General features: G+C 37.9%; 2 protein-coding genes and 1 non-coding gene across 3 annotated transcripts; 2 read left to right on the top strand and 1 right to left on the bottom strand.

The window, feature by feature from the left end:
* Positions 1-4440: 4440 nt before the first annotated feature.
* Positions 4441-4547, top strand: LOC148772162 (small nucleolar RNA R71). Its single transcript, XR_016030150.1, has one exon. It is a non-coding gene; the product is annotated as a small nucleolar RNA R71 (small nucleolar RNA).
* Positions 4548-15495: 10948 nt separating this feature from the next.
* On the top strand, positions 15496-20328 carry AL6 (alfin-like 6). The gene is made up of 5 exons (XM_012986920.2): positions 15496-15927; positions 16148-16180; positions 18112-18340; positions 19518-19650; positions 19736-20328. The coding sequence occupies exons 1-5, from the start codon at positions 15831-15833 to the stop codon at positions 20003-20005; spliced, it is 762 nt and encodes a 253-aa protein (XP_012842374.1). The 5' UTR covers positions 15496-15830; the 3' UTR covers positions 20006-20328.
* Positions 20329-20739: 411 nt separating this feature from the next.
* Positions 20740-24480, bottom strand: ISPD (Nucleotide-diphospho-sugar transferases superfamily protein). Its single transcript, XM_012986919.2, has 11 exons — positions 24108-24480; positions 23939-24013; positions 23785-23840; positions 22986-23065; positions 22751-22833; positions 22580-22657; positions 22362-22430; positions 22126-22194; positions 21913-21959; positions 21095-21185; positions 20740-20987 (listed from the first exon to the last, which is right to left on the bottom strand). The coding sequence occupies exons 1-11, from the start codon at positions 24339-24341 to the stop codon at positions 20931-20933; spliced, it is 939 nt and encodes a 312-aa protein (XP_012842373.2). The 5' UTR covers positions 24342-24480; the 3' UTR covers positions 20740-20930.
* Between the last annotated feature and the right edge of the window lie 841 nt (positions 24481-25321).

Below are 25321 nucleotides of genomic sequence, written 5' to 3'. Positions count from 1 at the left end.
GTCTATTATTCATAAACGGTTCACTATATGTCTATGCAAACAAATTATGAATAAAGCATTAACTAACAAGTCTCGTAAATGGCTACCTAAGGTGATATCTGTATGTCTACGACACCACATGCAATTGACACACTCATCCGGTGAAAACTACTCGAAGGTTCTTATACTTACCGTCTAATTATCAAAATAGCTATGTCGAGTCAATCCCAATAATCACAGATAAAGCACATAAATTGATCAGGTTCATGCACTAACAATCATAACAAGTATAAGAAATAATCATAAAATCATAATTGCATAATCTCAAGAAAATGGGTTCACAATCCCCACATAGGGTTCCAACAAAATCCTAGATTAAAAACTTAGCTACTCATAACGAAAAACATAATAAAAGTAATAAAAGTAATAGATTAAGAAAAGATAGGTGAAAGAAGAATTATGATGAAGAGTTGTCAATTCTCCGTCTTCGATTCTTCGTTCTCTCGCTCCAAGGTTGTGTCCAAAAAGTCATTTGATTCGTGCTTGGTTTGGGCTTAAATAGATGTCCCAACTTGGTAGATGATTCTAGGTTTTCCTTGTGTGTTTAAAAGTCCAAAATTGTCTCCAGCGTGATTTGGCACGGCCGCGCGAAAATCAGTGCAATTCCCGCACGGCCGCGCGAGAATCGCCGAAACCTTCTGCCCAATTTCTGCATTTGGCACGGCCGTCCCATTTTTAGGTGTAAATTTGGGACGGCCGTCCCGTGCCAATTTCTCCAGATTTTTGATTATTTCACTTTTGGCCCATATTTTCTCCAAAATTGCAGTTTTGACCCCAAACTTTTCCAATTCTTCAATTTATACCTAAAATACAATAAATCAACTTTTTAAGCACCAATTATCGTTAAATCACACCAAAAGCTCAAATAAAAAGGTACGATAAATGATACAAATATATACTTAACACACCCCCAAACTTGATCTTTTGTTTGTCCTCAAGCAAAAACTAGCAACTTTCACAGCAACACTCTCAACAAATGCCTCTCATCACATAGATTAATGGTCAACTTTCATTTTGTCAGAACTTGCAATTATCACGACAATTCTCAAAAATTTACAAGCTCGTAATTCAAAGATACGTATTCACTCACCATTGCTAAAAACCACAAACCATGCTATCGCTTCAAGTATCCCATATTTGTACATTAAAATTGGAGAAAATTTATACTTACATAATAATATTCAACTCCAAAGACTCACCAAATTTCTTTACTCGGCTAGTATCAAATAATTGAGCTATTGGGATCATTGGGACTTTTTGGCTTTCAAATGTTGGGCTTTTTGGTTCGAGGTAGGAGATATGTGTATAGGTGGCTATGCTTCTTGAATTGAGGTGATTACGCCAAATTTTGAAAGATAGGCGTTTGAAACAATGAATTGACCTCTAAGGACTTTAATTAACTCGATTCTTAAGAGTTCAAAAGTCTCCACTTTTTCTCTTAAGACAATGGATCGAGCTTTCAAAACAACTCAACAACTAGTCCTTACTTCCCCTTCTAGTCTCTTCTTCTCCTTTTCTTTCTTCTTTCTTCTTTTTTTTATTATTATTTTTTATATATATATATATATATATTTTTTTTTTTGGAAAGAAGAAGAAGGACCTTATAAAATTTTCCAACCGAACTCCAAAGGGTAATTTTTCAAGAATCTCCATTTATTCTACCTTATGCACATTGGCTAAAAGAAAGAACACCGTTTCTCCAAGGCTCAATCAAGGTTCGAATGATAAAAATTTAAAGGTAGGCTTGAAAGGCTCAAACGGTTCAAAGATGGCCCAAATCACTTCCCAAATTGCTCAACAATTCAATATTTCACTTTGTAAATTCATAAGACAAGTTCTAAAACCGAATAGCATATGATATAACATAAATTAACTCAAATTTTAAAACACAAAACTTTCAACCAAAGCAACGCATAATTCGAGATTCCTAACAATGACTCCTTCTTACGACACTTTGAATCAAAAGCTCACCAAAATTCGATCAAAATCAAGATAAAACAAGCAATTTCACCATTAAACATCGACCATCTTTCATCATCATGATTCATCGAAGCATTTATCTCAAGCAATTTTTTTTTTCTAAATAAAAAACTAAAATAAAATAACTCAAATAAAAAAAAAAAAAAAAACTTAAGGCATGCAAACTAAAAAATTAAAGCACATAAAAACAAGTAATTTTCCACCCCCAAACTTAAAATTTACATTGCCCTCAATGTAATTAACACGAAGTTTAAGGATAGAATACACCTGAATAAGTCGTCTTGGCCGTCTCCGGTTTTCTCTCCACCCTCGCCTTTATTATGCTTCTGTTGAGTTTCGCACGGCCGTATGAGATTTTGAACTATTTTCCGCACGGCCGTGCGATTTGCCAAAATTGGGCAGTAGCTTCCAGATTTTTCACACGGCCGTGTGAAATTAAGCCTTGTTTTGGGACGGCCGTATGAGCTGCAAAATTGCGATTTTTTTTGTCCTAAAAATTAAAAACATGTTTAATTTATTAGCTTGCATGCTTATAAAATAAATAAACAAAATAAAACAAGAAAAATAAATAAAATAAAATAAAAAAACGAAAATCTCGGGTTGCCTCCCGAGAAGCGCTAAGTTTATAGTCTTCAGCCAGACTTTGTTCTTGCTCTTCAATTCATTAGCTTTTGAACCCATCTCCTTACTTCCTTTTGGAGAAAGTCTTGAATAAATGGGTTGATCCGATTCTTCTTTCGACTGGTTCGCTTAGGAATGCCCTTGAATTTATTCTTCTTGATGTCATGAGGCTTGCCAACATCGTCTTTTATCACGGTGTTTTGAGTAGGTGTTGTAACCAACTCAACCTTTTTCTTTTGTTCTCCTACATGCACATTAGTATCCACAAAATTCTTTAAATCATGTAATTTAACAGGAAAAAGTTTAGAATCACTCACCTCATCAAGAAGATAACATCCATTAGCCGTAATAGGCTTTTCATCCACCCGGTACACCTTGAAGATCACTGTTTCTTCCCCCACTCTCATTCTTAGCTCTCTCTTTCCTACATCAATAATTGATTTACCGGTTGCTAAGAAGGGGCGTCCTAAGATAAGGGGAATATTTTCATCTTCCTCTATGTCTAGTACTAGAAAATCGGCCGGGAGTATAAACTTATCTACCTTGACCAACACATCCTCCACTATACCTAAAGGGTGAGTAAAAGATCTATCGGCTAGCTGCAAGGTCACGGAAGTAGGCTTAATTTCTCCTAAATTCAATTTCTCATAAATTGATAAAGGCATTAAATTTACGCTCGCCCCTTGATCACACAACGCCCGCCCAAAATACCTAGTACCTATTGTGCATGGAATGGTACAACTGCCCGGATCTCTAAGCTTCGGTGGAATTTTATTTGCAAGGATAGCACTACTTTGCTCATTGAGGTCTATGATTGCTGCACACTCCGGAAGCCTCATCTTCTTCGATACAAGTTCCTTTATAAACTTAACCCAATTCGGCATATGCTTAAGTGCCTCAACAAAAGTAATATTAACATGCAACTTTTTAAGATAATCCAAAAATGACTGAAATTGCATATCAAGCTTAGAGTTTTGAAAACGTTGAGGGAAAGGTACCTTGGGAGTAGGTTCACTTATTGTGATCTTTGTGTTGCTTGGTCCGACATCAGTTTTTTCCTTGGGCTCCTCTACAATAAGCGGTGGTGCAACGGACTATTTAGGAACTTCCTCTAATTGCCTCCCATTTCGCAAAGTTACTGCATTGCACTGCTCGATGTTGCTTTTTCGAGGATCTTCCGTATTCGACGGCAGTGCTCCCGACGGCCTCGCGTTTAGTTGGGTTGCAAGTTCACCCATTTGTGTCTCAAGGTTCCGAATGGATGCTTGAGTCGACGTCATGAATTTTGCTAAGATGTCAGCGAGGTCAACTCCTTGGGGTGGAGCTTGAGGCGGATTTTGGAATCCGGGAGCTGGCCTTTGTCCTTGATGATTTCCTCCCCATCCAAAGTTGGGGTGATCTTTCCATCCCGGATTATAAGTGTTGGAGTACGGGTTCCTCTGTTGTCGATTAGTGTCATGTACATAATTTAGAGACTCTATTTCTTCTACGCACTGGTTGGGAATTTGGACTGCATGGACTTGCTGAGTTTGCAATGCTGCTACTTGCTTTGATAGCTTCTCTAATTGGGCAGTGATTGCGGTGACCCCGTCTAACTCCAAAATTCCTCCCGTCTTTATGGCTCCGCTATTTGACCGGTCCGATGCCCGCATGTATTTATTCCTAGCGATTCGCTCCAAAAGTTCGTATGCTTCGTCATAGGTCAAGCTCATGAACATACCGCCAGCTGCTGAATCGAGCACCGTTCTCGAATTATCTTGCAACCCGTCATAAAATATTTGAAGTTGCCGCCACTCTTGAAGACCATGATTGGGGCATCTCCGAATTAATTGTTTGAACCGCTCCCACGTCTCGAATAACGTTTCACCGGCATCTTGTATGAAATTTTGTATTTCTCTCCGGATTCTCTCAGTTTTTGTTGGGGAATTGTATGTGTTCATGAAGAGTTGTGCTAGTTGGGACCAAGATGAGATGGAGTGCGGTGCACGAGTTTGTAACCATTCTCGGGCTGCACCTTGTAAAGAGTGCTTGAACAGGCGGAGTTGCAGTGCTTCAGGAGATACTCCGTTCATCTTGTGCGAATCACACGTTTCGAGAAAATTGACCAAGTGGAGATGCGGATCTTCATGAGCTAATCCGCTGAACAACCCATTGTTTTGGAGCATAGTGAGGAGTCCCGCTCGAATTTCGAAATTGTTAGCTTCAATGGGGGGCTGCTGGATGCTCGATTGAAAACCATTGAGTGTTGGAACGGTATACTCATGCAATGCTCGTTGACGAGGTGGTGGATTAATTAGCTGAAGTTGCTCTTGCTCGTTGACGATATTTCCTGCCGCATTCGGTAGTCGCCCTTGGTCATCTCCCCTACGATTATTCTCTTCTTCCATTCGCATAAAAAGTACCTAAACAAAAATAATAAAAATAAAATAAGCAAAGAAAATAATTAAATAAAATAAATAAAACGGCTGAAGTAAAAAAAATTGCTCAAATTTAATATTAGGATAAATAGATAATTTAGCCGTATTCCCCGGCAACGGCGCCAAAAACTTGTTGGGTGCTAAATACCTAACACGCAAGTGCACGTATCGCAAACAAGTAGTAAAAGTGGACTCGTGAGAGTCGGATGTCGATCCCACAGGGAATACCCAAATTATCTAATCCTAAGTACCAAACTCTAACAATTATGATTTTTATCCAGCCTACGCAAAGTTGTCAAATCTAATTAAACTAATTATGAAAGCAATAAAACACGAGAAAATATCAACTAAAAACGGACCTAGGATTTTATCTTCCCCCTATGCAAGAATTGCTCACCCAAAACCCCTCAATTATGAAATATATGATTCATGATTATTAACCCGAGACACTAATTTACTCATAACCCGCTGTCGCGTGTATTATGAGTCTATTATTCATAAACGGTTCACTATATGTCTATGCAAACAAATTATGAATAAAGCATTAACTAACAAGTCTCGTAAATGGCTACCTAAGGTGATATTTGTATGTCTACGACACCACATGCAATTGACACACTCATCCGGTGAAAACTACTCGAAGGTTCTTATACTTACCGTCTAATTATCAAAATAGCTCTGTCGAGTCAATCCCAATAATCACAGATAAATCACATAAATTGATCAAGTTCATGCACTAACAATCATAACAAGTATAAGAAATAATCATAAAATTATAATTGCATAATCTCAAGAAAACGGGTTCACAATCCCCACATAGGGTTCCAACAAAATCCTAGATTAAAAACTTAGCTACTCATAACGAAAAACATAATAAAAGTAATAAAAGTCATAGATTAAGAAAAGATAGGTGAAAGAAGAATTATGATGAAGAGTTGTCAATTCTCCGTCTTCGATTCTTCGTTCTCTCGCTCCAAGGTTGTGTCCAAAAAGTCCTTTGATTCGTGCTTGGTTTGGGCTTAAATAGATGTCCCAACTTGGTAGATGATTCTAGGTTTTCTTGTGTGTTTAAAAGTCCAAAATTGTCTCCAGCGTGATTTGGCACGGCCGCGCGAAAATCAGTGCAATTCCCGCACGGCCGCGCGAGAATCGCCGAAACCTTCTGCCCAATTTCTGCATTTGGCACGGCCGTCCCATTTTTAGGTGTAAATTTGGGACGGCCGTCCCGTGCCAATTTCTCCAGATTTTTGATTATTTCACTTTTGGCCCATATTTTCTCCAAAATTGCAGTTTTGACACCAAACTTTTCCAATTCTTCAATTTATACCTAAAATACAATAAATCAACTTTTTAAGCACCAATTATCGTTAAATCACACCAAAAGCTCAAATAAAAAGGTACGATAAAGGATACAAATATATACTTAACATAACTTCAACCAAAATTTTTGACACCTTCAATGAGTTGATCAATGGCTTTCATTAATCTGCAATTAAAATCAAAACAAAAAAATCATTTTAGTGCAAATCAACAAAAATTGAAGAAACGTCAAAACAATCAAAAATCAACAAACACTAAGAGATCAGGAGATATAGAGAGAGAAGGCCATAGCTGCAAAATTTAGACCAAACCGCCAATGACTCCTTACCCCAAGCACCTCCTACCAAAACCCTAGCCGCCGCTAACCACCCAAGGTTTTCCGTACTCATAAATGAATATATATATATATATATATATATATATATATATATATATATATATATATATATATATATATATATATATATATATATATATATATATATATATATATATATATATATATATAAATAAATATGACGATAATAAAATGAACGAAATTACCATGGATCTCGACGAGAGGAATCCAACGGTGGGTAGCCCGTCAAATTCCGACTGCCGGAACACAAATTACACCTCCGGCAAGACACACCGTCGTCGAAATAGGCACCGACTGTAAAACAATTTCAGAAACAGATCGAATGCTCTAAACTGGATGAAATCACCACCAAAAGAAAGAGCTCGACGAGAGGAATCCAATGGTAGTCAAACCATTGGATTCCGACCACCGGAAAGAGAGTTATGACTCCAGGAAGGAACTTCGCCGATTGGAGATCTATAGAGGCGGGATTTAGATCTGGGGATTGAGAGAGGAAGATAGAGACCGATATGAATTGCCTAGGATTTAAAACTAATTTAAAAGTGTATTCTGGGTACTTTAAATCTACCGATAAGATATGTCAAATTATTATCCAAATTGAGGGGGTTTGCAATAGAGGGTGTAAACAACATGGTGGTTAGTTATATATATTGTTGGCACCAAATTTCCGTTAGTGAAGATTGAAGAAATCCGTCATACGTGGAAATTAAAGATTGGCAAAGATTTGTTTTCCATGTTTATTTTGGAATTAATTAGAGTCCTATTTTTGTAATATTGTTATTAGGACTTAGATTTATTTCCATGTATTGTATTCTAGTTAGGTATCTTTTGTATTTATCTAGAATAGAAGTAGAAATCGACTAGGATTCTATTACCTAGTTAAATCGATTTCTTAGGGCCCAAGTTAGGTTTAGGGTGGTGATTTCGTGCCTATATAAGGCCCTCAACCTCATATGAGTCCGATGGAGCTTTAATCGAAAAAATCCCAGCATAAAGGCTTTGAAGGGTGCAGCCCGTGCTGCAGCCCTGTCTGCACGACAGGTGTGGCAACAGAACAGGTTTCTTCTACCAGGCCATAAAGAAGATCGGCGTTTCGGGAGAAGTGCTTAAAAGATCTCGGGAGAGGTCGATCCGCCGTTTGAAGGAAGTTCAACATTGGAGGAAGTCCAAGAGTGCGGAGGAGGAATTGCTTTGATTATCAACAAGTTCGAGTCGTGTGCAAGAACGGCGTATCACATAAAGAGGGAGTCTTTAGTGTTATATTAAGTCCTATTAATGTACACTTAAATCTGAACTAGTTTTGCAAGTCCTCGTGGATGTAGGGTACGTTTGTATCCGAACCACATTAAATTGTTGTGTTCTTTATTCTGCTTTTCGTAGATTTATTACTGTGACAACACAACAATTCTGTTACGTCACCTAATGTCGTAATATGTAGTCTGTCTCAACAGATGAGTAGATATCCATAGGCATTCAAAATTCAACAATTGGTATCAGAGCGGGTCACTAGATATACTTAGTGTCTGATTTTGGGTTTTGATTTGTTTGCTTTGCTTATTGGATGACGTGTGTTCACAAGGAAGGTTGAGACGGAAGTCTGTCACGGCATTCACCCAATTCCGCTGCGTTGTAACGTGCCCTGTGATGGGACACTCTGATAGAAGACCAAGACGGGTGAAGAAAAGTGATATCTTTGTTGCAGGGGGAGTAAATCTCATCTGCAGGGGGAGTTCTTTTTAAACATGGATTCTAACCAATCTATGCCAAAGGGGGAGATTGTTGGCACCAAATTTCCGTTAGTGAAGATTGAAGAAATCCGTCATACGTGGAAATTAAAGATTGGCAAAGAAATCCGTCCTCGTGGATGTAGGGTACGTTTGTATCCGAACCACATTAAATTGTTGTGTTCTTTATTCTGCTTTTCGTAGATTTATTACTGTGACAACACAACAATTCTGTTACGTCACCTAATGTCGTAATATGTAGTCTGTCTCAACAGATGAGTAGATATCCATAGGCATTCAAAATTCAACATATATATTTTCAATATGAAGGGGCTCCAAACTAATCCATTTTTCTAAAATATGTTGATGAAATGTATTTTTATTTTTGCACTTCATAGTTTCAAATGATTGATGAATAAAAGAAAAATGATTTCACACTTGGCATCCTAAAAGAATACTACGAAAAATATTAAATTGCCTTTATTAGCTTTAAAATCATTTGAGGTGCAGTATACATGATATGTTTTGTTTCTAGAATGCAAAGTGCTATTAATTTATTTTGAGAGTGTAATGTGTCAAATGGTATATTTCAAGGGTGTAAAGTGGAATTAAACCGATTTGATATAAGTAAATTAATTTTAATTTTTAATTTGTTTATATAAACATTAAAACATAGATTGATGAAAAGTGGATTTAGATGAAACTTAAAAATCAAACCGGGCCTGATCCGGTCCGGTTCAGTGCAAAAAAAAGAAAGTTTATAAAAGCCGGGTAAAAGACTTGATGATGCTAATTACTTAGATCACCTGGGGTAGTGTAGAAAATGAACTGGGAGAGCAAAGCAGATCAGTAGCTTGACAACTTGATGATCCTGAGGTACCTGCGATCATAGAACACATGAACTAAGCCGGGGGTTGATCCGGCTGAAACCCCTCCGACGCTCAAGTCAGACGTGCTGATCATAGAAATAGTCCAGAGAATATACATTTTGTAGTATTACTCAATAATAGGACGTACCTTATGGAATGAGTTCAAATGTGTATTTATAGCTTAAATGAGATTGTTGGGCTCAAACCTTGCTTGAAGGTGATTGGGCCTCGGTGATAGTGGTCTTCGATATTGGGCTCGTGGCCCAGTAGGTAAATAATTTGTAGGCCCATTGGGTTGGGCCAATTAGGCATATCATTAAGCCCCCCACTCTCGAGTCGATGCGAGGGCCATGTTGAAATGGGTGACATATCGTGTCGAAAGTTAAAATTGTAGTAGTCGATGATGTGCGATAACGCGTTGGAGCGTGTGTCGGAGGGGCGTGAATGCGCATTGGTGCATAGCGCGACCAAGTTGTCGCGATGTAAGTTAATTGAGTCGTCGGTTTTGTCACGCGACGATGTAGTAGCGAATTATCTCCTCGTGGGAGTTGTCTCGTCGCGGGGTAATAGTGTTGATCGAGTTATCTCCTCGTGGGAGTTGTCTCTTGGGTAATAGAATTGATCGAGTTATCTCCTCGTGGGAGTTGTCTCGCGATAATGTAGTAGCACGGATCAATTAATCTCCTCGTGGGAGTTGTCTCTGGGGTAATAGAATTGATCGAGTTATCTCCTCGTGGGAGTTGTCTCGCGATAATGAAGTAGCACGGAGCTAGTATTCTCCTCGTGGGAGTTGTTATTTATCGACATTGTCAATGTTTTGACGCGTTGCTTGTATGTGTTTACATATAGCCTTGTGCGTGATGTACTTGAAGAGGGGATCAGACTCTCAAGATTTTTTTTTTATGGGGATCGTGCCCCTTGTTAGACCTCGTGGGTCGTAAGTATGTTTGGACCGTGGCCACGTTTTAATGAAGGACCCATCGAAAACAAGTAGATAAATTTGAGTAATCAAGCTGGCCAGGCTATATAGATTCTCATAATATCTCTAAGTGTATCTAGGGTTGTAATCGTGCTAACTTGAGCTTGCGATTATATAGTGAATTTCGGGCGAGTTGTCTCTTCATGGGAGTTGTCTCGCAGCGAAGTTGTAGGAGCATTGGACGCGCGACTGGGGAGCATGCGGATTCAGGTCACTCTGTGAGAGGTGTCTCCTTGTTGGAGTTGTCTCGCATCGAGTCTTATTACCGAGCGAGGTAGTTCCTCGTGGGAGTTACCTTGCACTAGGCTCGTAGTGCCGAGCGAGTTGTCTCCTCGTGGGAGTTGCCTCGCTGCGGGTTGTGGTATCGAGCGAGTTGGCTCATCGTGGGAGTTGTCTCGCTGCGGGTTGTGGTACCGAGCGAGTTGGCTCCTCGTGGGAGTTGCCTTGCACTAGGCTCGTAGTGCCGAGCGAGTTGTCTCCTCATGGGAGTTGCCTCGCTGCGGGTTGTGGTATCGAGCGAGTTGGCTCATCGTGGGAGTTGTCTCGCTGCGGGTTGTGGTACCGAGCGAGTTGGCTCCTCGTGGGAATTGCCTCGCAGCGGGTTGTAGGACAGAGCGAGTGGTCTCCTCGTGGGAGTTATCTCGCTGTGGTTTTGTAGACCCGAGGGAGTTGGCTTCTCGTGGGAGTTGCCTCGCTGCGGGTTGTAGTACCAAGCGAGTTGGCTCCTCGTGGGAGTTATCTCGCTGTGGTTTTGTAGACCCGGGGAGTTGGCTCCTCATGGGAGTTGGCTCGCTGCGGGTTGTGGGACGGAGCGAGTGGTCTCCTCGTGGGAGTTGTCTCGCTGTGGCGTTGAGACCCGAGGGAGTTGGCTCCTCGTGGGAGTTGCCTCGCAACGGGTTATAGGACGGAGCGAGTAGTCTCCTCGTAGGAGTTATCTCGCTATGGTTTCGTAGACCCGAGGGAGTTGGCTCCTCGTGGGAGTTGGCTCGCTGCGGGTTGTGGGACGGAGCGAGTGGTCTCCTCGTGGGAGTTGTCTCGATGTGGCGTTGAGACCCGAGGGAGTTGGCTCCTCATGGGAGTTGCCTCGCAACGGGTTATAGGACGGAGCGAGTAGTCTCCTCGTGAGAGTTATCTCGCTATGGTTTCGTAGACCCGAGGGAGTTGGCTCCTCGTGGGAGTTGTCTCGCTGCGGGTGGTAGTATTGAGCGAGTTGGCTCCTCGTGGAAGTTGTCTCGCAAGCCCCCCACTCTCGAGACGATGTGGGAGCCAAGTCGAAAGGGGTACCAGATCGCATTGAGAGTAGATCGGTGTTGTAGTCTTGCGTTAATCGTTGGCATGGCGTGGAGAAATAATTTTTTTTTTTCCATTAGATAGCGAACGCAATTTGGTAGGTGCGGTAAAGAGCTCGCGGAATTTGGTGGAGCGCGTTGAAATTCTCGTGCGATTTGGTGAAGCGAGTCAAAATCTACGCGTAATTTCGTGGAGGGCAGTGAAAGTTGAGTCCAATTAGATGGGAGCGCGCGCCCCAATGAGGCCTTGGGAGGCGCGCGCGCGTGTGACATATTTTTTTTTTTTTTTGTCTTTCTCTTCTGATGCGCGCGTCCTGTGCACGCGCGCGCGGCAGGCCCGTGTTCGCCACGCGCGCGTGCTGTGCACGCGCGCCTCTGTTTTTCTTTTTTTTTTTTTTTTTTTTTTTTTTGCTGACGCGAGCGTGCTGTGCACGCGCGCGCGTCAGGCGCGTGTTCTCCACGCGCGCGTGCGATGCACGCGCGCCTCCTGCCTTTTTTTTTTTTTTTTTTTTCCTGCTTTCTCTGACGCTGACGCTGACGCAGGCGCGCGTCAGCGCGCGCGTGCCGTGCACGCGCGCCCTCTCCTCCTCTTTTTTATTTTTATTTTTATTTTTATTGTTTTTGGTTTTTCTTCTTTTTTTCTTTCTTCTTCTAAGTCTTCTTCTTTTTCTCTCTTTTTTCTTCTTCTTGTTCTTGTATTTTTTCATCTTCTTTTTTCTTTTTCTTTCTTCTTCTCTTTTTTCATCTTCTTCATTTTTCATCTTCTTCTTTTTTCTTCTTCTTTGATTTTTTTTTTTTCTTCATCTTCTTCTTTTTTCTTCTTCTTTTTCGTGGGTCTCGCGTGCACGATTTTACCCCCTTTTTTTTATTTTGGTGGTTGATGTTCACCCCTTGGGATGTTCTATTTTTTGAGAAGGGAGATTATACTCGTCTCTTGAGATGTGATGTGAACCCACTTGGGGTTGAAAGGTAAGGGTGATGCCCAACCTTGGGATGGGTTAACTACCCACTGTAGGGTGAGGCGCTCGAGACCTATGGTCTGAGGTGGATGCACACGGTTGTGTCATTGCTTCAGTGACAACACGAGTTGAAGTTTTCGCTGTCCTATTCTGGAGGTCCTTATCGGTTATCAGAACCGTTAGAGGAGCAAATAGAATTTGATATTGTTGAAGTTTCAGCGATCATACGCTGAAGGTCCTCTTCGGTTATCTGAACCGTTCGAGGGGGGGCGGAAGTAGGCCCCCTGAGAGTCGATGACCCATGGCGAACAAAACATTTTGGGGGCACTATAAACCCCCAAGGAGTCGATAGCCCTTGGCGAACGAAATATTTTGGGGGCAGATGTAAGCCCCCAGGGAGTCGATAACCCTTGGCGAGCGAAATGTTTTGGGGGCACTGTATACCCCCAGGGAGTCGATAACCCTTGGCGAGCGAGATATTTTGGGGGCAGATGTAAGCCCCCAGGGAGTCGATAACCCTTGGCGAGTGAAATATTTTGGGGGCAGATGTAAGCCCCAGGGAGTCGATAACCCTTGGCGAGTGAAATATTTTGGGGGCAGATGTAAGCCCCCAGGGAGTTGATGGCGGTGGTGCCATAGGTGGCTCCACATGTGGAGCAGGTGTTGATATCGCGTTGGGAGCGTTTGCTCCCATCGTGGCGATAATATTGGGTCACGGCCTCTGTGGCAGCGCGGGTTGAAGCTTCTGCTATCATGCGTTGGAACGCATCCTCGGTTATTTGAATCATTCGATGAGCAGGGAGTGGTGGATCGGCGAGTGGTGGGTCCCGATGGGGGATCACCTGAACCTCGCGATGCGGATCCATGGGATGTGGAGGAGGTGGCAAGCCAGAGCCTCCACGAGATGGGAGGTCGTTAGCTGTGTCATTTTCTCTCCGAGCAGACGCTTCAGGAGGATCTTGTTGGCTACGTGATCTGGTTTGCATCGTTCCCACAGACGGCGCCAAAATGATGATGCTAATTACTTAGATCACCTGGGGTAGTGTAGAAAATGAACTCGGAGAGCAAAGCAAATCAGTAGCTTGACAACTTGATGATCCTGAGGTACCTGTGATCATAGAACACATGAACTAAGCCGGGGGTTGATCCGGCGGAAACGCCTCCGACGCTCAAGTCAGACGTGCTGATCATAGAAATAGTCCAGAGAATATACATTTTGTAGTATTACTCAATAATAGGACGTACCTTATGGAATGAGTTCAAATGTGTATTTATAGCTTAAATGAGATTGTTGGGCTCAAACCTTGCTTGAAGGTGATTGGGGCTCGGTGATAGTGGTCTTCGATATTGGGCTCGTGGCCCAGTAGGTAAATAATTTGTAGGCCCATTGGGTTGGGCCAATTAGGCATATCAAGACTGAAAACCGAATAACCGCCTGGTCGAACCGGGAAATCGGAAACCGCTCCAAAACCCGGTTTCCAGAGTATATGTTACTTGTTTACCAAAAAAAGAAAAAAGATTTATCGATTCAATTAAAACAACTTACAGATCCGGAATTTATGTCCAAACCTTGAAGAATGGAATCCAGATTTTATTGTTCTTGGGTGTGGCTCGGCTCGGCTTGGATTGTTTGTTGGCGGCGGAAATAAGATGAAAAAGACGAAGGGGATGGGAGCAAGGCTTTGAGTTTTGATGTTTCTTTTTATTTATTTTTCCTTTTTATCCTTTTCTTAAAATTAATATATGAGTGAACTAATTACTTGTAGTTTTATTAAAGTGCTGTATGATTATATATAAAAAATTGTAGTGATCTATCAATACTAGTGTTAGTGTAAATGTTTTTCTTGTTATTTAACATTTAATTTTATAACGTACCGTTAATAAATTGAATGTAAATATTTTTTAACATAGCTATTTTATAACTATTTATGAATAATTAAAAACAAAAAAAATATCAAAACTCCGTTCCGCGACCCAGTTGTCTGGCCTATTTGATGTTCGGTGCGGTTTTCAAAACATTCATATACACACCACAATGTCTCTCGAACATTAGTTAAGACACAATAAAAAACGAAAAAAAAAATTGATTTTTTGTTTTGTGGAAAAAAAAAGGAACTTTTTTTAAATATAAATAAATTGTTATATCCCGAAAAATGATAAAATAAATATGGCTTGATTCCACTTTGCACTCTTAAAATATAACATTTTCATATTTTGGCACCCCAAAAAAAATTAATATCGTTTTGCACCCCCAAAAGGCAATAAACTATTCATGTTGCACCCAATTGAAAATTTTAGGTTAATGAGTACAATTTCATAGTATTTCCAAATAGAAAAAATCTTTGGTATAATAAAATATAATTACAATAACAGAGTTCTCATAAAAAAAATTACATAACGTATCGGATAGTTGTCTTTAATTTTATTGGAATTGGTAAAAAAAATGTTGTTTTTTTTTTATATTAAAGTATAACTTTATACAATTTTGTGAAAAAATGTTGAAGGGTAGAATAATCAAAATTTTAATACTACGTAGCAAGAAGAGAAATACTTTCGTATGGTGTATTTATTGAGGCTATTTCATCTTTATAATAGTACGTAATTATTTTTGTTCTGAAAATGTCAAATTAAGTTGTTTATTTTCATCCAAACCGTTAAATTATTTTCTCGCTATATGACTCAAAAATTCTAGGAGATTAAAATTCACAACTTTTTTGTTTATCAAAGACCTACAAATGAAATAATTTATTGAAAGAATTTTAATAAAATATCAACCGGAGTGCAATGTGAATGATTAGTTATCTTTTGAGGGTGCAAAGTGCTATTAATTTTTTTAGGGGGTTCAAATTGCCAAAAGGCTACATTTAGAGGGTGCATATGAAATTAAGCCAAATAAATATTTATTTCCTTTTTCTTTTTGGGTAATAATAATAAAACCCTGTCACTCACTCATACCCCAATTTTCATTCCCGCTGATTCCCTTCTCTCTCTTCTCTTCTCTCTCTCTCTCTCCTCTTGTGCTTCAGATTCTCACTTCAATAGTCATAAACACACATACACAGAAACATTTTCTTATTAAATTAACCATTACGAATATCTGCTAATTCAAAAGTAGTAATTGGGGGGCCTTATGAAGAAGAAACCCTAACACCTGAACAAAAACCCTAATTTGCTCAAATCTCCGTTTTAATTTCGCCGCAGAAGCGTTGAATTATTAGGGTATAGTTTTGAAAAATAAACAAAAAGAGGAAGAATTGCTGCCGAAAAGTTTATCCATGGAAGGAATTCCGCATCCGATACCGAGAACTGTTGAGGAAGTATTCAACGATTTTAAAGGGCGTAGAGCTGGCCTCATCAAAGCTCTCACACAAGGTAAACAATTTTTTTATTTTTTTAAAATTAATTTATATGCGTGTGTGTGTGTTTGTGTGTGTGTTTTGGTTTCTGCATGGGTTGGGTGTATGTCTAAAATTGGGATGTGTGATAAGAGTTTGGGTATGCGTGTTTGCAAACGTTTTGTGTTAAATTTGGTTGCTTTGTGATTTTAGAGGTTATTTTTTTTCTGATTTGCGTTTGATTGATGGCTGTGCAGATGTCGAGAAATTTTATCAGCAGTGTGATCCTGGTGAGAATTTTTTTCCTTCCATTTTTTCCGTGTTTTTTTAGGTTTATATCCTTTTATATTGATTTTTGAATTCTTGATTGTGTAGTCTTTGCAATGGCGTGTCAATTTTATTTATTGGATTGTCGTTTTATATTTACGATTATTATGAGGGAAGAACATTAATATCAGAGATAAAATGATGAAATCTTGGATTTTAATAATGCTGCACATTTAATATTAGTTCGTATCAGTCTAGTATATATCCATGAACTTCTCTTTTTTTCAGGTTCCTTCTAGGTTTTCCTGTTTTAGTTTTCCATTTGTATGCTGACACTTTCTTCTGCAGAATATGTTTTACTCTTTTCTGTCTGCGCTTAGGAGTGAAAGAAAGCACCTAGATGGCTAGAATTGTTGGAATGCTATTTGTTTCTTTTTCTTGCCTTGGGCAATTTTGCATCCTAGATGTGGTTTCGGAGTGTTGCCTAATTGAAATAAATGTTTGAGTAGCTGTCATTATGGAGGAGCATTCATTGTTGAGGGGCCCAAGAATAGTTCTTTTGGACTCTTGCGGTTGTATGAACAACGTTTGTTGTCTTGTCGGGAAGGTTGAATGACGGATCGTGAACTTATTACTTTTTAATGCTTGACTTTTGTCGTCTTGTCAAAAAGCTAAAACTTACCATGCTTTTAGTGCAAGTGTTGACCTTGAATGCATAAGTTGAACGCGTGTCAATTCAGTAGGCAGTTAGGTAAATATATCTATGTCGGTTGCTTTATTGGACGGATTTCAGGAATTTTGTAAGAATAATAATAATTGATCCAGTTACCTGATTGGTTGGTATTGCCTGCCATGTGTGATGCTTTTGGTACCTTAAAGAAGCTTTCCCCCGACTTAGTTGGTCGCATTCTTTTCAAATCTTTCTTCCCTGAATCATGATTTTTTTTTTCCGAGCTTCATTCTGCTTCATCTTTGTTCCCTTGTTTCAATGTTATTAGGCTATAAGTCTATAACATTACTTAATATGTTGGTTCCCCGACAGGAAGATTTGAAATTTGTCAGTCCTATTCTTTTTCAGTTAACTCTGCTCGAACTTACTTGCAATTAGGATTGGGTGCTTTTTTGGTCCTTGTGGATGCAAAATGGCAGTGGGTAGAAGGAGAATTGGTTAACACAAGATTATATGTGAATTTTTCATGCATGGAAAATTAATTAACAATGCTATGTTCAACGCTTCACATTTCCATGGTTTCTTCAAACTATGATTGTGGTTTTTGGTAGAGATTTGATATTAAAACTAATGGTTTGTCAGTGATATTAAAACTTCAGAAGGGATGAGGTAGATTTGATGTTCATTGGTGTTTCTCCATTAATTAGCATTTAGCAGCTAGAGATATTTTCCCGCTTGATGTATGAGATGGGAAACAGGAGTTTTGATTTTGTCGTTCTGTGATAGAACTTAATCTTATTGGTGGTACGATTTTCTTTTTTCTTATTCACTTGCTTTCTGATTATTACTTGGTGGATCTGTAAAACTGGAACTGTTTTTGTGTCCCTCTATGATTTTCTCATTATCTGTGTCATGATCAAGTTGTTACTGTTGCTACTTAGGCTAGGATTGCAACATTCATTTTTCCATAGCCAGGTATATGTACATATTATAATCGACTTGCCATAATTTAATAAAAATGCTGTATTTTATTTGTGATTGCATTTCGGTTCAGCATATTGGATGAGAGATAGGTGTATTGCCTGATAAAATAATATGGATTCTGGGGAAATTTTCGCCATCTAGCTAATTAAGTAACTCGTTGCCTGCAAAGCTAAATTGTACTATGATAAAAACTTATCCTTTTCTGGTTTAATATATTGATATTATACCTGTTTTGAAAAGCATATTTTGATAAAGTCTATCAATCTGAGTATTGTTTCTGAATTTATCGATGTTTTGCAGAAAAAGAAAACCTCTGTCTTTATGGGCTTCCAAATGAGACATGGGAAGTGAACTTGCCTGTGGAGGAGGTGCCTCCTGAACTGCCGGAACCAGCACTTGGAATAAATTTCGCTAGAGATGGGATGCAAGAAAAGGATTGGTTATCTCTTGTTGCAGTTCACAGTGACTCGTGGCTGCTCTCGGTTGCATTCTACTTTGGTGCACGTTTTGGATTTGGTAAAAGTGAAAGGTAAGAATATGAAACATCTCTATCTTCTGGTAAAATTTTCCCATGTTGTGGTAACATATATTATCACAAACAATTCTGCTAAATAGTTTATTTAGACATTATGACCAGCTACTTGAGCAGTGTTTGGAAGTTGGTACAACCATGGTATGAAGAAAACATGAGGTGACTCGACCTCTGTGTTCCCAATATTTCTAATTATAAAGACAATTTAAGCCTAATGATTCTTGTATTCTTATACTAGCGGTGATATCAGCTGTTTTTCTGTAAATTGTACTCTTCCTTTGACGATCTCTCTCTTTATTCTATCAAAAGAGTTTGCAAACTTGTAGTCTATTACATTTTAATTTAATTTTGATGGTCAGTTTTGGAATTGTGAAAAATTTGTTCAGTCGGAAAGGCTGGTACAAGATACCTTCCTGAGTTCTGTAAATAAGGCTGGTACAAGATACCTCTAGTCTGGTAAAGAACATTGAACTAGAGGAGACTTGCCGTGTGTACTTCCTATGCTATATATTCCAATAACTTCATTTACTACTCTTCGTGATGATTCTTAAAGTACCTTGCTGAATTTGTGCATGAAATTGCTGTTTTTTTTCTTTAAATATAGCTGCTGCCCACTTCAAAAGATACTAGAGTGGAACAATTCTACATGAATTGAGTGCTCCTGTGATGCATTATTAGGATTGAGGTTCAATATTTACCGTGAAAGTCGGTGATTTATTGGAAGTTGGATGCTATAGGCTACAATGATTGGTGATTCTATTTTTCCTACAAATGCGTTGTTTCTTTGTTTGAAGTGAGGTCGTGTTTGGATTCTAGTTATGGGGGTGATTTCGAATCATAACAAAACATCTCACTTGCTCGGTTGAGTTATTTTCTTACTGATGTCAATTCCTTAATTAATCATATGATTTATTTTTTTCCAATCATTAACGAATTCATCTTTTCCTCAAATACAAATTCTCTAATCCACATGCAACCTTATAGAAACTGTTTTTTGCCCCAATTTTGATGCTTCCACTCTCCTTTTTCTGAGATATTGCTTTTGCTTCTCGTTTGGACGCCGTACTTCTGTAAAAACGGTTTGCTAAATTTAAGTTGGTTTAGGTATGTTTTGTGTCTAGACTATATCCGTCTTTCGTTTCTAACATTTCCCTTGGGAAATTGATTTGCACAGGAAGAGGCTTTTCCAGATGATTAATGATGTCCCAACCGTATTCGAAGTTGTGACAGGTGCTGTTAAGCAGGCGAAGGAGCAGTCCGCCACTCCACACAACAACAGCAGCAAGAACAAATCTAATGCGAGAATGGTCTGTACTTTCTGAATTACTTACAATTCTTCGTTTCTACTGTTTTTTTTTTAAATTTCTTTGTTTTTTTTTTTTTGAATTATAGACATGTCGGGATTCCATGCCAAAAGGTGTAAAAGTATCGGCACCAAAGGACGAGGATGAGAGTGGAGAGGAGGAAGAGGAAGAAGACGAACAGGGAGCAGCATTATGTGGGGCGTGTGGAGATAATTACGCCACCGACGAGTTTTGGATTTGCTGCGATATTTGTGAAAGATGGTTCCATGGCAAATGTGTGAAGATCACACCTGCAAAAGCCGAACATATCAAGCATTACAAATGCCCTAGTTGCAGTAACAAGAGGGCTAGAGTTTAATCCCCACCGTTATGGAGAAAAATCGAGGGATCAATAGCAATCATTATTTTAGTCTTTAACATGTGTCATCAACATTAGAATATCTGCTGATGGGATCTCAATTATCTTTTGAACTCTTTTTTTTATATTTGGTTTTCGTGTTTCTTGAACATCGTTTAGGGATCTTTTATGAGAATATTCTCTTTATTTTTCGTGTTTCTTGAACTTAGTTAAATGTGTTCTCTGCTGCAGCAGCTTTACTTGTAGTCTTGAAGAACTACAGCTATTTTAGATTACTAATGATATATGTAGCAAAGTGCATCAAGTCTGCACAACTTTCTTGAGAGTATGCTATCGAACTTTGTTGCTTCTTTATATATGGTGTGCTTATATTATGTTTTCGGTCAAGTAAAGCTGTTTTAGACCATGAACTCCGATTTTAATGTCGCTCGACTTTTTTGAGATTAGAATTGTATCGAAGTATCTAGAAGATTTCAAAAATATCAGGGTGTCAATAATAGCAGAATTTTTTAGGTTCCAGAAATATGTAGAAGATTTTTTTTAATTTTTTACCCCTATAATTATTATGGGTGTAATTGTTAGATTTTTTTCAAGTTTGTTGGTTGCTTAATTGTAATATCTTTAGGGCTTGTATGGTAGACTTATTGATATTAACTTATGTAATGATTTGCTTAATACGGATCAAGCCAAGAAGACGAGATCCAAAAAACTTGATGAGCTCGAACTAGTGAAAATATTCATGAAAACTTGTATAATTGACCAATTGCTTCCAGAATTTGGAACAATTATATGCAAATTTTATATAAAAATAGATTTTTTTTTTTGAAAAAGCTCAGATTTCGCCACTGGACCTCAACGTTATTGAGACGCAAAAAAAGAATTTTATATATGTCGCTCCTATTTAGGAATTACTGTTAGAAGAATCTCAAGTGTCAAGGTTCAATATTCTCTCGGCGAGTAGCAAATCATCCGGTGTTGTAACCTGCATTATCGTGCAATATATCGATTGTTCACGTCAATTTATGGCTCCATATTAAATGAATTGAATTATTTATAAAATAATTAATTGAAAACAATTATTTCGAGTACCTTGATGTTGGTGTAAGATCCTTGAGTAATGTACACAGGATGTTTAAGGTGCTCCACAATTGATACATCATCAGTGACTTCAAGTCCTTCCCTGCCCAACATACCGAAAATTGAAAATCCGATCTATAATTTCAGATTTGCAAACAATTTTTTTCTTTTCTTTCCGCACGCTATGATCAATGTTTTCAAAATTTCTAAGAAAAATATTGGAATTTTGGAATCGGAAATTTTTGGATCTGAATTGCCCGGACTCGAAGATTTCATTTAAATCTTCATTCATAATACAATAATATTAATATTATACATGTATTTTTTGAAAGAATTTTTTTTTCGAAGTTTCCAGAAATAAAAATCAGACAGGGAAACAAAATTTCATAAATAATTCTGATCCAGATCCAAAAAAAAAAATCAAAAATATCGGAAATAGAAAATTTTGAAAATCATAACAAAAATTTGTTCTAAAGTCAGAAATTTTCGGATACGAATGGACACAATCCGAAGAATACATTGTGATTCCTACCACTGTAGATTGAACTTTAAACTATTGCCAACTATTTTTTTTTTAATCTTCATTCATCAATTCTTTTTCAGCATCTCAAATTTGTCACCCGACTTGTATGAATATTCATTTACATAAAATAGCTAGAAACTATGAGAAAGTGAAATCCCCTTAAATAGGTTCTTGAATTTATATTAAAAATTGTCTTAAAAAAAATTATATTAAAATTTATTTATTTCCTCTATGCAAAAAGTACTTTTGCTAGCTTTATGTTTCCGAAAATGCTTAAAAGGGTGACAAAAAATGAAGACAGAATAACCTGTTAACATATTCGAAGCCTTTCTTAAGCAATTCAGGCTTGATAACCTGCACAAATAGTTGACCAGTTGCATGTTAAAAAAACTGGTCAAAAATAGTTATATATATATATATATATATATATATATATATATATATATATATATATATATATATATATATATAATAATAATATGCTCAATGAGATTTTGATTCTCAGCTTATATAAACAAACCTGTGGAGTTTGCATTTCCCAGAGCATTTTTCTGTCGAGAGTTTTCACCACGAAAGACTCGCTATTTGCCTAAATTACACACATAGTTAAAACCAAACTGTCAACACTCATATATAAGAATCGATATTTTCTACTATTTTGCTAATTTCCCCGAAAATTTTATATTGAAAAATGAATTTATTTTTTAAAGGGAAGCCTTGTAGTTTCTTATAGAATAGGGGATTAAAAACGGAGACCTCTTTGATTGTAGCTTTGGCAGGAACACCTAGCACAGCCGCACCAATTCGTATTCCGTCTTTTAGAACCTGGTACAACAAAAATCGAGAGTGAAAACTTCCTCAAAGATTTCTTTTTTGGGACCTATTGAAGTAGGAATCTAAATGATGATAAGAAACCAAAAATAAAAAATAAAAAAATAAAAAACCACGAAAGAAATTAAGAGACAAACACAGACCTTTTCTACATCTTCAGTTAATACGAGAGGTCTTGCAGAATCATGTATGCAGACTAGCTCAGAATTTGAATCAATCGCCTAGTATGAGTGAAACAATTCATTAATAAAGTATTATTAGCGACCAAACACGAAAGATATATATATATATATATATATATATATATACCTCACCTCTAATCCACTGTATACAGAATCTTGTCTCTCTTTTCCGGGTAATGCAAATTTCAGGTCCACGTGGATGTCATCTTTGGAGTCTAAAAACAACAGAGAAAGTAGTCTTAAGCAGAGACGCCAATAAACCGATTCACAGTGCACGCGTGTGTATTTTTCAAACACTTTGATCATTTTGATTCTTGTTGAGACTATAATCGGTTTAGGTAATAATATAGACAACATTTTTTCAGACCTTCAAAAATGTCTTTGTACGAAGGATCGCATACTACGATAATTTCCTTCACTTCACGCATCTTCGAGAAAGTGTAGAAACTGCAAAATAGTTCTACTGTCATTCGTCAAGCAAAATACGACAGAAACAAAATTTATATGCAAGTGCTTCATTTTTATTTCTATATACATTACCTTATTGATTGTTAACATACTACCAATGTTTTGAAAATCGGACCGGACATTGACTTGAACAAGGTACAGGGTCACGGTTGGACCAACCAGGGTTCAACCGTTTTTATTTATTATTTTTTATGTTATAATTATTTACACATAATTTTTATCATAAATAAAGCATATTTTCTTTCACATACATTAACTCATAACTCATTTCCAATTAAAAGGTAAATCAAACTTATTTTTCTTTTACACACAACATATCAACACACACATATCACACCAAATCATTTCAATTATTATAGAAATTATAATAAAAAAATATAGCATGTCTTCTAATTTCAAAAAAAGTTATTTTTATTTAATTTTTTTTTTTCAACTGGACAGTAAAAAGACTTCGTTTTGGCCATTTTTTTTTATAAAAACACAATTTTGGACAAAAAAAAACCTGATTTTCACTTGGGTTCCGATATTACTATTCAACCGGTCAAACCGGACGGGACAATGCAATGGTTCGCGGTTTAACCGGTTCAACCGGCCGTTCTGCCGGGGTTTCAAAACACAGCATATTACTCACATACAATAACTAAGTATAAAACCTTTAGTACAAGAATCTTAACCAGGTTGTAGAGTTGCTGTATCACCTGTATAAAGCAATGGGTTGGCCTAGAAGCGGAATATACTGTTTCGGCATGCTTGCCTATCAACCAAAACAAAACAATCTAATCATCAATCAGAAACTAAAATTCAGATACTAGTAATTTAATGAGAGATATAAATTCAGATAAATTGACTTACGCCCATTCGTTTGCCCTTTCCTCCTGCGAGCAGAATAACAGAAACACTTTTCTCCTTCACCGCTTCTTCCGAGCCCTAATATTTTTATACAATCAGCGGATTAACAAAAAAAAAAAAAAAAAAAAACAGTCGAACAAGAAATTGATTGAGGGAAACGAATCAATCGTACATTTGCTGCTGCCTCTGCAGAACAATTTATTCTGGAAAGAATTGGGTGCCTCAAAGATCGATCCTTTGCGGCGTGTTTGGCGGAGATGGAAATGTTGGTGAAATGGTGGAATTTGATGAAATTATTTCCTACTAATAATGAAGGATATGAATCAGAAAGGGGAGAAGAAGAAGAAGAAGAAGATGAAGGAGGAGGAGGAGGAGAGAATGAAGTGGCTAATTGAAGTGTTGACATGTTCGAATCTTTTGCTCTGCGACTGAGCGAACTCACACACACATCACACACACTGTGCGAGAGAGAGAAGAGAGAGAGAGAGAGATAGACTTGTGTAGTTGGTTAAATGTTTCCGTTAATTTTTAAATATTAATTCCTTTCATTTTTGTTTTTAGACCCAATAATTTTTCTAATTTAATTTACGATTTTGTAGATGCTACATCCGATGATTCTGCACTTTCGATCTACATATAATAATACACTCACATTCATATGTGTATGCGTGTAATGTGTCTAATCATAATTAGGCCCATAAACCTAATTAAGATTAGGCCCAAATTGCCCTAATTAATCTAATTGTGTGAAAACTCAATTAGATTACTTTTTACCTTTAAAATGACAACACATTGTCCCACATCGTATTTCTACAAAAGTCCTACCTATTCATCCACCTACAAATGTAAGTTTCATTTCACATAGGAATGTACACTCTAATTGGTCAATTAATTATTATTATTTGCTTATATTATTACATCTTCTGACTTGAGCGTCGGAGGATAATCGTCGGGCCAACCCCGGCGTGTCATCTAGTGTTTCAATTGTTTTGTAGGTTAACGAACGGAGCGGTCATTCTCTACCTTTGTGAGCTCAAGGACTCTTGGGTTGCCCAATTGGCATTTGAACAGCATCAACGTGTTTAGTGAATAGCTATTTGTATAGATATATAGTGTATAACCATCCAATGCTTTTCACCAGATGTAGCGATATCTCATAGACCTTTAATTTACTCACAATCACTAGTTTTTTTATATATACACATATATGTTATAGAATAATTCAGGCAAAATTGCTCATTTTCACTTCTATGTAATTATCGCCTAATTACCTACCCGATCCGACCACCCAAATTTGCTGAAAATTGAAAACTATTATCCGCCCAACCATAAAAGTCGACCGGTTGGCTGATAAAATCGATCCATGCTCAGCTCTACATGTGAGTA

This window comes from Erythranthe guttata, chromosome 2, assembly GCF_056151865.1.
Source record: "Erythranthe guttata isolate IM_541 chromosome 2, IM_541, whole genome shotgun sequence".
NCBI lineage: Eukaryota > Viridiplantae > Streptophyta > Magnoliopsida > Lamiales > Phrymaceae > Erythranthe > Erythranthe guttata.
This window is presented reverse-complemented; position numbering and strand designations above follow the sequence as displayed.

Coding starts and splice junctions, on each gene's coding strand:
- AL6 (XM_012986920.2), top strand. CDS start 15,831: ATGGAAGGAATTCCGCATCCGATACCGAGAACTGTTGAGGAAGTATTC. Junction 15,928..16,147: donor CATCAAAGCTCTCACACAAG/GTAAACAATTTT, acceptor ATGGCTGTGCAG/ATGTCGAGAAATTTTATCAG. Junction 16,181..18,111: donor TTATCAGCAGTGTGATCCTG/GTGAGAATTTTT, acceptor GATGTTTTGCAG/AAAAAGAAAACCTCTGTCTT.
- ISPD (XM_012986919.2), bottom strand. CDS start 24,341: ATGTCAACACTTCAATTAGCCACTTCATTCTCTCCTCCTCCTCCTCCT. Junction 23,066..23,784: donor CAACCCATTGCTTTATACAG/GTGATACAGCAA, acceptor ACTATTTTGCAG/TTTCTACACTTTCTCGAAGA. Junction 21,960..22,125: donor GGGAAATGCAAACTCCACAG/GTTTGTTTATAT, acceptor CTATTTGTGCAG/GTTATCAAGCCTGAATTGCT.